Source organism: Coregonus clupeaformis, chromosome 33, assembly GCF_020615455.1.
Source record: "Coregonus clupeaformis isolate EN_2021a chromosome 33, ASM2061545v1, whole genome shotgun sequence".
NCBI lineage: Eukaryota > Metazoa > Chordata > Actinopteri > Salmoniformes > Salmonidae > Coregonus > Coregonus clupeaformis.
This window is the reverse complement of record NC_059224.1, coordinates 28,489,702-28,506,270: the sequence shown is the minus strand read 5'-3', so window position 1 is coordinate 28,506,270 and position 16,569 is coordinate 28,489,702. Positions and strand designations below refer to the sequence as shown.

Genomic DNA, 16,569 nt, shown 5'->3' with positions numbered 1-16,569 from the left:
TCTAATTTCATCCCACATCAAAAATAAAAGAAGAATGTGGGATGAAACAATATGGAGCGTTTTCGTCTCTTTGTGTTGGACACTGAATTGTCCTGATGGGCCGATGCCAGACTGAGTCATTGGTTGGGGTTTATTAAAAAAATTGTAATCTGGTTGACATAACTATTTATTCCAGGCAGCACTTATCCTCACCTGTCTGTCTAGCCTACTGTAGCTTGTCTGCCATGTCAATGCAAATGCTTGGTTTTGCTGTGTCTCTCAGTGACTACAGGGTACACTGACCGTAGATTGGATTCAATTGAATTCATCCAATGTGCACTAATTTCAGATGTTTAGCTGCTAGCTTGATTTAAAAAAAGCATAATGCAGTTATTAATTCATCCTTCATAAATAGACAAGTAGGACATTATGCAGGGTAGGTTTAACCTCTAAACAGGTCAGCACTGAATCTGATGCCTGTCTACAGATTAGATTAGACCCACCCACATTATGAGAGAAGCCTTTGTATTGGTCCTGTATGTTTACCTGTTCCTGCCCCTCCTGTGTTTAGGATAGTGTTCTCTCTGGGGAGAGTGTAATGGTCAATGTGCACTGACCTGCCAAGGGAGAAGCCTCTTCAATATTAGCTGAGTGGGCTCTTCAGTATTGCTGATGCTTGAATTAGCAGTGGAAATACCCCTAAGAGGAATGACATTAGTAAATAATGTATTATAGCGTGCACGACACAGACATGCATACTCAACGCTGAGCTGATGGACAGGTGGGCAAGGTGTGTTGTTTTTCTGCAGGTCAGGTGTATTGTTGTCCAAGCCCTGCCAGGCTTTGGTTAGTTAGTACCTCCTTACATTAGAGTGGGTGTGTTGTCCTACCCCTGTCTGGCATTGTTTACTAGTACATCCTTGCATTAGAATGGGTGCTGCTGTTAGTTGTAGTGGGCGGGTGTATGAAGAGCTTGCCCCTGTTTTCCCATCTTTCATTGTTTCGCTCTCCTCTGAACAAATGCTTGAATGTACTGTAAACACAGCGACTCCTCTTTCAGCACAATGGATCTTCCTCTAGTTCTAGCTCACATCAAAAGCAGCAAGGCTCAATCTGTTTCATAAAACACCCTAATTACCATCCCTGTTAGCATGTAGTCTAAAGAGGTTTCCTCCCTCCACCTCACCACCTCACACCACAAATAATGATGCATTGTGATCAAGGAGCACCCTATGTACAACACTACAAATAAGAAACTGGTATTACACAACGCTGTATAAACACAAATGAGATCCCAAATCTGTATTCTTCATGCTAATGCTCCGGGTTCTTGTGCGTTATTAGAATCCAAAGAAGCGAACCTTTGTCATTCAAGTGGTGCTCCTTCTTGAACTGTCATGTTTTTGAAGTCCCTTTTGTATTCCTGCGAGACTGCTCCTTTCAGTGTGCTCATTCACACACGCTAAAAGGGAAATGATACCCGATACCGTTCTATTGTTAGATGGGTTTATTATCAACATTTGTTTTCCTGCTATTTTGGACTCATTTTGTAGTGCACTGTTAATGTAGCTAGGTAGGCTACAACTTGCATGCAAATAAACAGATGTTGACTGTAATAGGAATTTCTAGGGGAACAAAAGAAGTGGCGTCGCAGATAAAGTCAATAAAAAAATCTAACTGGTTTATTACAAGTTGCAACAGGGAGACACCTCCAGCACAGAGGCAGAGAAAATGTCATTCTGAGAAGGCCCTTATATCTTAATCAGCAGACAACTGAACTGTGAACATTAGCCCGAGAGGCTTATAGGAAGGCAAAACAAAAGGCAGTGACTTTCACAGAATACAATAATAATCAATGTGTCCTTTGTCCTTGCACCTCCAGTCTGGCGTCAATCACTATCAACAGATATGAGTTCAATGTAGAGCTGGGCGATTTGGACGAAAATCCATATCGTGATAAATTGCCTGAATTGATGCGATAGCGATAAATAGAACGATAAGTTTATAACATTATTTTTTATTATCCTTTAAACTACTACTACTACTACCACTACTTACTACTACTACTACTACTACTACTACTACTACTACTACTACTACTACTACTACTACTTTGATGGTTGTAGCCATCAATTGTCCCATTAACAGTCACCCATATTAGCAAACATATTTCATTTCAAACTTCACATTTCTCTAGTATAGGCTACTTATTGTAATGAACGATATCAGCAAAAAGCCTGCGTTAAGTATATCGGTAAGGTCGGTGTCGATAATAATTTTTGGTTTATTGTCCCAGCTCTAGTTTAATCCATAACATACTGCATCGAGTCAAGTGACCATCAACCCTAGTGTAACAAACAGAACACTGGAAATCATGTGTATTACAGAAAGGGAAAATATATAAATATGCTAAGCATTGTGTTAATCACTCTAAACTGTATATTAACTTTATTCATCTTAACTCTCTCTCTCTCTCTCTCTCTCTCTCTCTCTCTCTCTCTCTCTCTCTCTCTCTCTCTCTCTCTCTCTCTCTCTCTCTCTCTCTCTCTCTCTCTCTCTCTCTCTCTCTCTCTCTCTCTCTCTCTCTCTCTCTCCCCTCTCTCTCTCCCCTCTCTCTCTCTCTCTCTCTCTCTCTCTCTCTCTCTCTCTCTCTCTCTCTCTCTCTCTCTCTCTCTCTCTCTCCCCTCCAGTGGCCAATGGAGAGAGTTTATGCTACTCTGCAGGGCAATAAGCGGGTGTGGGGCATCTTTATGTGATGTGTATTTCTTGTTTCTATAACTCTACAATGGGCTTCGTTGTTATTTTACCTGTTCATTCCTTCATGTCATTTAGCAGACGCTCTTATCCAGAGCGACTTACAGTTAGTGAGTGCATACATTATTTTATTAGTCATACTGGCCCCCCGTGGAAATCAAACCCACAACCCTGGTGTTGCAAACGCCATGCTCTACCAACTGAGCTACATCCCTGCTGGCCATTCCCTCCCCTACCATGGACGACTTGTGCGCCGCCCCATGGGTCTCCCGTCACGGCCGGCTACGACAGAGCCTGGATTTGAAATAGGATCTCTAGTGGCACAGCTAGCACTGCGATGCAGTGCCTTAGACCACTGCGCCACTCGGGAGACTTCCCGGGAGACTTCCCTTCAGAGCGGGTTGCTGTCTTGCTGTGGGTCAGTAGTGTTGGCGGGGCTTTAAAGAGATGGCAGAGAGATAATGGATGTAGAACAAAGAGAGAACAGACACAGCCATGAAACCGGAATGCAATAAAGGGGAATAGCAGGTATAATTACATCAAAAGGATACCTGGACCGTTCTGGTCCTCCACTTTGGTGTGAATCCATCTCCATTGAGACACCATGCTGCATCTAAGGGGCTCTCTGAGACTCTCCTGCAGTACCTACTAGTCTCTACTGGGAGTCACAGACATTGTACACAGACACACGCTTTCTGTTCTGTGTTTGATTTATTCTTCCACAATTACATTGTCTCCTTCAATTATCTCTCATCTGTTGTTCCTTAACAGCCTTGAATCAGTGTGTGCTTGAATGTGTGTCATGGTGAAATAATAGGGATAGACATGTTTGTGCAGGGCATAAATGTAACACACACACACACACAGAAACTAGTGAAAGTCCCTACTCTATATAAAATAAACAGATCAAGTGGCTGGTCTGTGTGTGGAGCAGGAGGGAAGCAGCAGAAGTAGTGCCATGCTGGGAACAGCTTGGGCATGTTGAGGAATGCCATGAAGAGCTTACTGCCTTCCAATCTGGTGAACTCTAGAAGGCTGTATACATGGTGATCCTGACAAGAGGCTGCAGCCCTGTTTACTAGAACCCAGAGTGAAACAATGACACAGATGTTGTGTGTTGCTGAAGACTTGTGCTCCTTCAGACTGGCTTTAACTGCAGTAAAGAGCATAGCTGACTATCATACGGTGTTGCTTCTTGTGCTCACTTAATAGCACAATGTTGCGGACAAGATATCTGTCTTTTGTGACTGCTATTCATTCGTTCACCTAGTCCTATTACTGATGATAAGGGCATTGTTGGAAATGTGTCATTTCATTTTAAAGGTGTTTATCTACATGTGCAAGGTGCATAGACAAAGAATGGATTTTATCAGGAGTAGCTTATGATATTCTCTATGACAACACAATTCCCAGTAGCTCTTAACATTATAAACTATGCAGTTGTGGGCCAGATACAGCATGACTCCTTGTGAAGTTGTCAGGAGATGGTGGGAATATTATGAATTAGTGATGCTGGGTGTACTTCGTCCTATGAGGCTCCTTGTGGGAATGGGCAAACCGTGCCAGGCAGAGGCACTGAATGTGCATGATCGTAGTGTATTACATTTACATCATTTAGCAGACGCTCTTATCCAGGGGGAAGGATTACTTTTATACTAATCCAGGTATTCCTTAAAGAGGTAGGGTTTCAAGTGTCTCCGGAAGGTGGTCAGTGACTCCGCTGTCCTGGCGTCGTGGGGGAGCTTGTTCCACCATTGGGGTGCCAGAACAGCGAATAGCTTTGACTGGGCTGAGCGGGAACTGTGCTTCCGTAGAGGTAGGGGGGCTAGCAGGCCAGAAGTGGATGAACGTAGTGCCCTCGTTTGGGTGTAGGGTCTGATTAGAGCCTGAAGGTAAGGAGGTGCCGTTCCCCTCACAGCTCCGTAGGCAAGCACCATGGTCTTGTAGTAGCCTGGAAGCCAGTGGAGTGTGCGGAGGAGCGGGGTGACGAGAGAACTTGGCAAGGTTGAACACCAGACGGGCTGCAGCGTTCTGGGTAAATTGTAGGGGTTTTATGGCACAGGCAGGGAGCCCAGCCAACAGCGAGTTGCAGTAATCCAGACGGGAGATGACAAGTGCATGGATTAGGACCTGTGCCGCTTTCTGTGTGAGGTAGGGTCGTACTCTGCGAATGTTGTAGAGCATGAACCTGCAGGATTGGGTCACTGCTTTGATGTTAGCGGAGAACGACAGGGTGTTGTCCAGGGTCACGCCAAGGTTCTTTGCACTCTGGGAGGAGGACACAATGGAGTTGTCAACGATGATGGCAGGATCATGGAGCGGGCAGTCCTTCCCCGGGAGGAAGAGCAGCTCCGTCTTATCGAGGTTCAGCTTGAGGTGGTGATCCGACATCCACACTGATATGTCTGCCAGACATGCAGAGATGCGATTCGCCACCTGGTTATCAGAAGGGGGAAAGAGAAAATTAATTGTGGTATGCTGGAGATGTCCAGATCCGTCATGAAACGGTGGTGAGACTTTCCTCGCTTTAAAGTGTCACTAGCCTGATCTTCCAGAGAAAAAGCCAGGTACAGTCACAGAGTGCCGATGATTAGATTTCTATGCTTGGCAGCATTTGCATAATGATGGCGGTGATTTCAAATGCACTTTTAATGATGAAAGGGTACACGTCCAGTGCTCTAAAGCAAGTGTGCGGTTCTTTGTGCCGTACTCCCATTAACTATATCGGCTGTCACCAGCGCTCTCTGGACTGACTTTGATAGCTTCCATGTTGTAGTCAAAGAAACAAAGATCTGTATTTTGACGTTCAGAAAAAAGTATTGCTCTTGGTGTTAGATTCAATTTATTCCCGTACAAGGATACCGAAGTCTGGAAGAATATTTTGCTGTCAGGTTTGGGGATTTGAGTGTCTTTAGCTCACCTGATTTTCATGAATGTTAACAAGGCCCTAAACTCACTATTGATTTGACTGGATGGGCCCACACAAACACACCAAGATGTTCTGTACAACGGCTGACTTTATATGAGAGTGTTAGCTCAATCAAAAATACACAGTGCAAGTGATTGTGTAGGCCTAATCCTTTGCCAGAGCGTAAATGTGTCCCGACACTGTCACCTCCAATAGCCGGGCGTTCAGATAAGCCTCTGCCAGGCAAATAACTCTGCTAAGAGGATCTTCTCCAACTCTCCTCCTCTCCTCCAGGGTTAAGGATGGGTATGTTTAGGTTTGTTGCAAGAAAGAGGTGGAGGACAGAGGGAGGGAGAGAGGGAGAAAGAGGAGAGAACAACAGCAATAGTAGAGAGATGGAGGACAGAGGGAGAGTGAGAGAGAGAGAGGATAGAGCAAGAGAGTGAGTGAGAGAGAAGATGAGAGGAAAGACACTGAGAAAGTGAGTGTAAAAAGCAGAGGCAGTTTGGTTGACAGTAAATGGGAGTTGGCATGGATGCTGTGTCTGTTGACATTGCCTGTGGTTGGGCTCTCTGTCCTGGTCAACTGCTTGCCCTGGGTTCAGGGCTCTGTCTCCCAGTCTGTCTATCTGGCTCTTCTCTCCATCAGAAACCTCCATGGCACAGAGCTCCTCCAAATCATAATTTTGCTCTCCTTCCCACACTGCTCTGAGAGTCCTCAATGTGGGATGAGGGGGGAGAGGAGGATGGGACTGACAGCAGGGGATAAGGGAAATGGAAATTTGGCAAACAGATGATTCGTTCCCAGGTCTGCAAACTAGCTGAATGTCCTGGGCTGGTCAGCAAAGAGAAGAGAGGAGGGAAAAGATGAGCGGAACATGGAGGACAGGCTAGTAGCCTAGCAGGGGATGGAAACGGACATGAGGGGATGGAATAGTCTTTAGTGATTAGGACTAGCCTTTTAGTCCTTTGTCTTTGAATAGACACTTATGATTCATGATACACTGACTTTGGTTTTACTCTTCCCCCACCCTGTTTTGTCCTCACATGACTCTCCAACCAACCTATAGGCCTATAGAAAATAAAGCACTCCCTTGGGGCTGTTTTATGAATCAATAAACATCTGCTCCTGATCTGCCCCCTCTCTAAACTCTAAAGGCTCGCACACATCGCACGGAATGTGGATCTAGCGTTTGTCTGCCGATCGTTCAGCGTGTCAGTGTGTTAGGAACCACCCGCTGTAGACGTCTGATTTTTCCCCACTTGATTCTACATGTAAAATTGGTGCACACTCGGTTCGGAAATTACGTTCAGAGGTGCTAAGTACTCTGGGCCAGCAATCCCTATTGCTGTGTCTGAGCCCTTAGAAGGACAACGCACTGAGGGAGGTTAATCCTCTTAACAGACAGCAGAGCCCACTACGGCCTGCTCCACCTTTAGGTCCACTCTGACGGACTCTCCTGCCTGTGAGAGGGGAAAAAGAGCCCTTTCTTTTGAGCATGTGTGTGTTACCTGACAACAATGGTACACCGCTCTGCATCCCAGGGCACCACATAGATGCCACATAGGAGAGCCTTAGTGATATCCCAGCATGCTGTCTGCTCTGCTGCACTGAGAACTCAGCCTTGTGTTTGTTTCTGACGGCAGAATGTAACATGTTCTCCCTCGCCCCCCCCCCCTCCGAGCACCCGCTGTCAACTCATTCCAGTGTTGCTGTGACGTCTTTGGACTACACAATGCCGGCGATAAACAATGGGGGCGCTCCTGCCGCTGATCCGCCTGCCAACAGACCTCATGCATAGAGTGAGAGAGCCACGAATGACGAGATTACATTTTTGACTCAAACGCTCACATTAAACCTTGACTGGAAAAGCAATTACTGCCTTGTAAATCAGGGAGGCTGGCGCTCCATCTAAGCAAGAGCAGGACTCGCTCTTGGCTCTGCCGGTCCTTCCTTTAGGACCACACTGCTTTGTACCGAGGTTCAGGGGACTGAATATTGAGCCGTCTGGATGGAGACAGGTAACCCACAGTGAACAAAAGCATTTTCCATCTGGGAATAGTCCGCCAGAACAGCCTGCTGCTTTTTATTGCAAAAAAAACCTAGCACTACTGAATGAGAATCAATATGGCCCGTATTCAATGCCGCCCATCTCCCCACAACTTCTAATTCAGTTTTGGCAAATGGTTCCTGTTCCGAGTCACCTATCTACTAACTACACCAACCAACAGAACCACTGGCTTGTATTTGGCATCCTCTCAGCAGGACCACTGCAGGACCAGTGTGAGCTGTGAGCACCGGGAGGTTGCAAGGGGGTGGGGCCCAGGTTTTGGGGTAAATAACACCATAGACTCATTGAGCCAAGATCTCTCTCTTGCTCTCTGTGTGGGAGTCGATATACTCATCTAATTTCTGGAGGAGATTGCTGGCTGGTATGGGGAGTCCACGCTGCGCTGCAAATGACTTCCCACCAGCATTCTCGACAGGGGGGCCCTCAGACAGAGGGACGAGAAGGGACTGTTTGTTTAGGCCCGGGACTGAGTGGAGCTGTTTTCATTTCATTATCAGGGAAATCAGAGTGAGAGGTGCCTTTCATAAATACCATTATGAGCCCCTCTGGAAGTTTCTCCCACAATATTAAAGGGGAATTTCACCCTGGGGGAATCTTAGCTTGTTTTCAGCATGTCTGAGGCATTTCTAGGACAGTGAGATGTGTTTCACCCATAATTGCCCAGGGGGAAGGCAGGCCAGTGCTTCACACGCTGAATGATACACCCTATGACGGCTTCCAGTGTATTGATGGGGGACAAGATAAAAAAATACATGTAGTACTGCTTTGTGGCATTTCGCGAAGGCTCTATGTTATACTGATCGCACTATACGTTTTTGTGGGTGTAGATAGAGCCATTGGACGTCTTTCAGCGATGTTCCTTTTGGCAGATTCAGTAGTAAATATACAAGCAGACAAATTTTTTCCAGTCTCTGAAATACTACAACTTGTGTTGGGGCGGTGCTTTGTGCTCTGGCCCCCGTCCCTCCCTCAAGGCTGGCTTTTTTTTAAAGGAGGCGGACACTTACAACAATCCTTTGGGCAAAACTGAAAGAACTGACCAGACATAATGGCTTCAAGTGATTCCTCTCATCAACACAAATTTGATGATGGAGCATCTATTAGCTACATGGTGACGTTAAACCGTACATGTTTCAACTGGAATGAAGCGAAAGGGATTTGGAACAAAGAGTTGGATTTAGCTAACGTTAGAAGCTCCGCTACAGCCAATGCCAGCACCAAGAGGGCAGATGACAAATACGGTGCCTAGCTAAGTAAGTTATTTGTCCTGTAAACCACATAGCTAGCTAACTTTAGTTGATCTACTAAAACTCATATTGTGTGTTGCTGGCTAACATACTACTGTCTTACAGTAGTACTGCTTTGCTAAGTTAGCTAGCTAAAAAACTATCGGTAGCCATATCTATGACTAAAAATAGAAGAGGTTTTACAATCCGAGATCTTTTGTATCTCGGTTGTAAAATCTCTTCTCTTTTTAGTCGTAGATATGGCTAGCTACTAAACAGCAAGCTGCAACGTTACAACCAACCACCTAAAGCTAGGTTTACCAGCAGACTTTAGCACATGACTGGAGTTGGCTAGCTAGTTAGCCTGGTGCCTGCTAACTTGTTATGCGCCTGCTAACGTGTAACATCAGCAACTGTAAATAATTTTACTAGCTAGGTAACATAATTGATGAGGGTTGACATTGGTTATGATTATGACCTTGGATGCATTTCAATTTCACAAAATTATAGGCATGATGCAAGATAGGATTCCAAACAGATGTAAATAAAAAGTATTGCATATTCAGCAAGCTAGCTAGCTAAGTTACCTACCAAACAGTGAGGAGAAACAATAATACAACAATGTACTGTTGTAAATCTCTAAAACTGAAGCTGGTTGTACTATAAAAATATTTGCCTAAGCATGCCTGATACACATGGTTGTAGGTAGATACTGTCTGCTTACTTGCCTAGGCTCATTTGTACGGTCTGGTCACTGTGTAAAAGTTGAGGGTAATGGCAATTACTTCTATTAAATCAAATGAAATCTAATTGTATTTGTCACATGCGCTGAATACAACAGGTGTAGACCTTACAGTGAAATGCTTACTTACAAGCCCTTAACCAAGAATGCAGTTTTAAGAAAGATTACCAAAAAAATACCCAAAATACATTTATTATTATTATTTATTTTTTAAAGAGCAGCAGTAAAATACCAATAGCGAGGCTATATACAGGGGGTACCGGTACCGAGTCAATGTGCAGGGGCACCGGTTATTCGAGGTAATTGAGGTAACATTATGTACAAAATAAGTTACAAGCAATGCGAAAAAACTAACAAAATAGCACAGTTGGTTAAGAGTCCATAAAACAGCAGCCATCCCCTCTGGCACCATAATCTCTGTGCCTGTGCACATGTATGCATGTTCAACCAGTCTATCCTAATGTTGATGTTATGCAGGCACGTTTCAACTTTTGTTCAAACTGTACAATAGAATAGAATATTTTTTCGTTTTCTGTCTTACAGACAATACTGTGTAGTGCCTGGGCTTCTTCCTGTACTGGATTCTAGAGACAGAAACATAATTCCTTTGCCTGTGTGTGTCATTGTATCAGAACTGTATCCCTCTCGAGGGATTAGACATTATGCTGGATTTCAAGCAGATTACTTATGAGGAGCTGAATGGCAGTTTGATCATGACAACACTCCTCCCACAGCTTTACAATTATTTCCTGAACCTACTGTATGTTTCTTTGTAATGTTTCATGACCACCTCTCCCATCATCTGCTGATCACCAGTTCTCTTAGCTACAGATTGTTACACCAGATAATGTGATTTAACCAAAGATTTTTGGTATCCTTTACTTGGAGTTACAGGATAGGTACTGTTTGGTGAAGCACAGAGAATTTTCGACCAACCTTAGCGATGCCGTCTTCGTCCTCGATTTGGGATAAACAGGAGTCTCATAAAATGTCCATGTCCAGTTGCAGGGGGTCAGTTTGAATTTAGAAAATGCTCTGTTATTAAAATAAATAATTTTTTTGCTTCATAAAGTAATCCAACAATATGTGCGCCGCCATCGTGTTTAGTTCAAGTCTTCTCACTCATTGATCGAGACAGGTCTTTGTCATCATGACATGCAGCACTTTGGGGTGGACACCCACCTGTCTCGATCAATGAGAGAAGACTTGAAATAGACAAGGTGTCGGCAGAAATTAACATTATCTGGTGTAAGAATCTGTAACTACGGTTCTCCGCACTTGTGTGTCTCTACACCTGAGACACACTCGGACACACTGAACTGTAATACACTGTTCATACAAATAAAATAGTATGTTACTTTTACCATATAACATTGGTTTTGAATACCCAGTTCTCTTGAGTTAGCATTAAATAGTGTACACTCGCCTGTATTTTGATCAAACTAACATTCTTTGTGTATCTGAATGTCTAGCATCTGTTTGATGCTACAGAGCCCTGTACAGTTTACAGTGCATTCGGAAAGTTTTCAGACCGCTTGACTTTTTCCACATTTTGTTAAGTTAGAGCCTTATTCTAAAATTGATAAAATTGTTTTTTTCCCCTCATCAATCTACACACAATACCCCATAATGACAAAGCAAAAACAGATTTTTAGCAATGTTTGCAAATGTATAAAAAAAATATATAAAATGAAATATAACATTTACATAAGTATTCAGACCCTTTACTCAGTACTTTGTTGAAGCACCTTTGGCAGCGATTACAGCCTTGACACTTCTTGGGTATGACGCTACAAGCTTGGCACACATGTATTTGGGGAGTTTCTCCCATTCTTCTCTGCAGATCCTCTCAAGCTCTGGCAGGTTGGATGGAGAGCGTCGCTGGACAGCTATTTTCAGGTCTCTCCAGAGATGTTAGATCGGGTTCAAGTCCAGGCTCTGGCTGGGCCACTCAAGAACATTCAGAGACTTGTCCCAAAGCCACTCCTGCGTTGTCTTGGCTGTGTGCTTAGGGTCGTTGTCCTGTTGGAAGGTGAACCTTCGCCCCAGTCTGAGGTCCTGAGCGCTCTGGAGCAGGTTTTAATCAAGGATCTCTCTGTACTTTGCTCCATTCATCTTTGCCTCGATCCTGACCAGTCTCCCAGTTCCTGCCACTGAAAAACATCCCCACAGCATGTTGCTGCCACCACCGTGCTTCACCGTAGGGATGGTGCCAGGTTTCATCCAGACATGACGCTTGGCATGGACAAGCAAAATATTTTGCGCCCCTGCTTTTGAAAAAGTGCCCACTGCTTATCATGGGGCGGCACCAGCGCTCACCTAAATAGCCTATATTCCACTAGGTGAGAGAGTGTCATTCTTTTTGGGCAGAATTATGTGAGGTTTTATGTATTGGAGGTGCGTTTAGGTCAATTTAGCTCGGAAAATGCCACCTGCCGCTGTAGGCGGGCCGCCTAATCCTCCTAATCCATCTCTGCTCTCTGTCACGGATAACATACTTTTTTCACTCAATTTAATTCCAATCTTTCCACATTTCTGTTCCAATCATTTGTGCATTAGCTTGTGCATTATCAACATAATCTCATCATTTGAAATGGCGGAGGTAACCGAGAGAGAACACAGCGGTTGCTCTGGTTTTCACATTGCAGGAAGGGCACACATCAGAAGAAGAACCATTATTGTTTCTGTCCATTGATTCTCTAAAGATTTGTCTTGTGATGTGTGGATTACTGGGATATAGCGACTACCCTCATCCACTTTGATTGTTTTGCTAGTGATTTTCAATAGCCAGCATGGAATTGTGGACCCCATTTCCCTATGTGGATCTGACAAGCTGAGCGTCTTGGGGGAAAAAATATTTTAATCTCGGTCTGGTCTTCTCATCTTTTGCTTGAGGGGGATTTCAGCTTCAATCTGCCTCTGTACCAACTTTAGAGAACGGCAGCATATTTCTCTATTTTCTCCCTTACAGCCTAATCCTCCCAACAACAAACACACAAATACTAGAGGACACACTGGTAATCGCTACCCTGCAGAAGAGAACTGAGATGTGACTGTGCAGAGAGAGAATTCGACACTAGCACTGTGTTGGGGTGCATTGTTAGTGCAGTCAGACAACCATTCCCTTCCAATTTATCACTTCAATTATTTCTGGCCTGTTATTTTCCCATATGCAAACTTAGTTGGACTGTATTATAGCCGAAAGCAGTGGTGTTGCAATATTAAATGGTTCGTATAATTTCAGACACTCAACAAAGTAAACTTTATAGATTGCAGTTTTAAGTGAGTAATACCTTTTTCATTCAAATTTGAAAACTTTGAAAAGCTGTCCTCGTTTTGAACAGCTTATCTGACACCATCTGGATTGCTTCACCAGGGAGAGGGAACAAAAGGCTTTATCCTGTAATCTCCATTTCGGTTTTTTTTGCTATGATTCCATTGATTTTTAAGGAGGATTAGGCGTCAATTATAGTCTCTGGGACCAAAATAGATACTGTCAGAAGACACTGATTGAAGAACAACCTTGTAGCTTGGAAATTCAGGATGTAATGTAGAGTATGGCTGTCTCTCAGTGGTTAAGTATCACAAACCAGGGTCACTGAAGACATCAAACTGAGACACTTTATAGATTTTTCTTGTGTAATGTCAAGGTCTATTAAATGATTGACAGACTTCCCTGCACAGTTAATATCTGAGGTGACAACAACATGTTGTCCAACAGAAAATAGCCTAAAGTCTGCTCCATGTCACAAATACACCCTTATTTAACAAAACAAATACTTTACTGGAAACCTGCCCATAATGACCAAAACACCCACAGGAAGTGAATCACCCTTCATAGATCTGCTAAGACCTAGCCTAAACCTATTTATCCCCCCTCCCCTTCTTCTGCCTTTGCCCACAGATGATGAAGTTTGCCTGGGACAGTTACAAGCGCTATGCCTGGGGATCCAATGAGCTGAGGCCTGTCTCCAAGCAAGGCCACTCCAGCAATCTGTTTGGTGAGTATCTGTCTCCCGTCCCTTTCAGTCCCACAAGACGGCTGATTCATGCCCGCCCCTGCTGCCATCAGCCTTGCACCACAGATTAGGACCAAATTGGAAATCAGTCAAAGCTATACTGACCAAAAATATAAAGGCAACCATTTCAAAGATTTTACTGAATTACAGTTCATATAAGGAAATCAGTAAATTGAAATAATTTCATTAGGCCCTAATTTATGGATTTCACATGACTGGGAATACAGATATGCATCTGTTGGTCTCAGATAAAAAAAAAAAATTAGGGGCGTGGATCAGAAAACCAGTCAGTATCTGGTGTGACCACCATTTGCCTCATGCAGCGCAACACATCTCCTTCGCATAGAGTTGATCAGGCTGTTGATTGTGGCCTGTGGAATGTTGTCTCACTCCTCTTCAATGTCTGTGCAAAGTTGCTGGATATTGGTGGGAATTGGAACACGCTGTCATACATGTCGATCCAGAGCATCCCAATCATGCTTAATGGATGACATGTCTGGTGAGTATGCAGGCCATGGAAGAACTGGGACATTTTCAGTTTCCAGGAATTGTGTACAGATCCTTGGAACATGGGGCCGTGCATTATCATGCTGAAACATGAGGTGATGGCGGCAGATGAATAGCACGACAATGGGCCTCAGGATCTCATCACTGTATCTCTGTGCATTCAAATTGAATGCAATTGTGTTCGTTGTCTGTATCTTATGCCTGCCCATAACCCCACCGCCACCATGGGGCACTCTGTTCACAACGTTGACATCAGCAAAGCGCTCGCCCACACGACGCCATTCACATGGTCTGCGTTTGTGAGGCCGGTTGGACGTACTGCCAAATTCTCTAAAACGTCATTGGAGGAGGTTTATGGTAGAGAAATTAACATAAAAATATCTGGCAACAGCTCTGGTTGACATTCCTGCAGTCAGCATGCCAATTGCACGCTCCTTCAAACCTTGAGACATCTGTGGCATTGTGTAGTGTGACAAAATTGCAAATTTTAGAGTGGCCTTTTATTGTCCCCAGCACAAGGTGCACCTGTGTAATGATCATGCTGTTCAATCTGCTTCTTGATATGCCACACCTGTCAGGTGGATGGGTTATCTTGGCAAAGGAGAAACTCTAACTAACAGGGATGTGAACAAATTTGTGTACAGAATTGGAGAGAAATAAGCTTTTTGTTAGTTTGGAACATTTCAGGGATCTTTTATTTCAGCTCATGAAACATGGGACCAACACTTTACGTGTTGCATTTATATTTTTGTTCAATGTATTAATCAATAATCCTGTGGTGCCAGCCAGGCCAGGCCAGGGAGAGGAGAGGGTACCTGGAGCACCACTAAATCTGTCTGGACTCTGTTCCACCACAGTCAGGCTGGGAGGCTCAGACAAATAGATGCATTGTATTTATTGTCTGCTCAAATTGTAATCTTGTTTTGTTAGTGGATGGTATCGCTGCTGCTGTAGACTTCTATTGAAGATGTATCGTTGATGGAAGAATTCCTCTGAACTTTTTCTGGCTGGCACAGAGGATTTCATCAAATATATTTGAGAAATAGACCCTTTACGTTTACACACGCAGCTTTTTAAGAAACTATTTTAGTGAACACGCCCCTCTGTAGTAACTGGAGAAAGCTCTTAATACACTGCTCAAAAAAATAAAGGGAACACTTAAACAACACAATGTAACGCCAAGTCAATCACACTTCTGTGAAATCAAACTGTCCACTTAGGAAGCAACACTGATTGACAATACATTTCACATGCTGTTGTGCAAATGGAATAGACAACAGGTGGAAATTATATGCAATTAGCAAGACACCCCCAATAAAGGACTGGTTTTGCAGGTGGTGACCACAGACCACTTCTCAGTTCCTATGCTTCCTGGCTGATGTTTTGGTCACTTTTGAATGCTGGCGGTGCTTTCACTCTAGTGGTAGCATGAGACGGAGTCTACAACCCACACAAGTGGCTCAGGTAGTGCAGCTCATCCAGGATGGCACATCAATGCGAGCTGTGGCAAGAAGGTTTGCTGTGTCTGTCAGCGTAGTGTCCAGAGCATGGAGGCGCTACCAGGAGACAGGCCAGTACATCAGGAGACGTGGAGGAGGCCGTAGGAGGGCAACAACCCAGCAGCAGGACTGCTACCTCCGCCTTTGTGCAAGGAGGAGCAGGAGGAGCACTGCCAGAGCCCTGCAAAATGACCTCCAGCAGGCCACAAATGTGCATGTGTCTGCTCAAACGGTCAGAAACAGACTCCATGAGGGTGGTATGAGGGCCCGACGTCCACAGGTGGGGGTTGTGCTTACAGCCCAACACCGTGCAGGACGTTTGGCATTTGCCAGAGAACACCAAGATTGGCAAATTCGCCACTGGCGCCCTGTGCTCTTCACAGATGAAAGCAGGTTTACACTGAGCACATGTGACAGACGTGACAGAGTCTGGAGACGCCGTGGAGAACGTTCTGCTGCCTGCAACATCCTCCAGCATGACCGGTTTGGCGGTGGGTCAGTCATGGTGTGGGGTGGCATTTCTTTGGGGGCCGCACAGCCCTCCATGTGCTCGCCAGAGGTAGCCTGACTGCCATTAGGTACCGAGATGAGATCCTCAGACCCCTTGTGAGACCATATGCTGGTGCGGTTGGCCCTGGGTTCCTCCTAATGCAAGACAATGCTAGACCTCATGTGGCTGGAGTGTGTCAGCAGTTCCTGCAAGAGGAAGGCATTGATGCTATGGACTGGCCCGCCCGTTCCCCAGACCTGAATCCAATTGAGCACATCTGGGACATCATGTCTCACTCCATCCACCAACGCCACGTTGCACCACAGACTGTCCAGGAGTTGGCGGATGCTTTAGTCCAGGTCTGGGAGGAGATC

At 44.7% G+C, this 16,569-nt stretch overlaps 1 protein-coding gene across 2 annotated transcripts in view; it reads left to right on the top strand.

Moving 5' to 3' along the window:
- The window catches only part of LOC121548951 (mannosyl-oligosaccharide 1,2-alpha-mannosidase IA), a 183,965-nt gene that overhangs the window by 28,065 nt on the left and 139,331 nt on the right, over positions 1-16,569 (top strand). For both annotated transcript variants that reach the window (XM_041860637.2, XM_041860638.1), the window contains exon 2: positions 13,585-13,681. In XM_041860637.2, the coding sequence (XP_041716571.2) occupies positions 13,585-13,681 (97 nt within the window). The remainder of the gene's footprint in view (positions 1-13,584; positions 13,682-16,569) is intronic.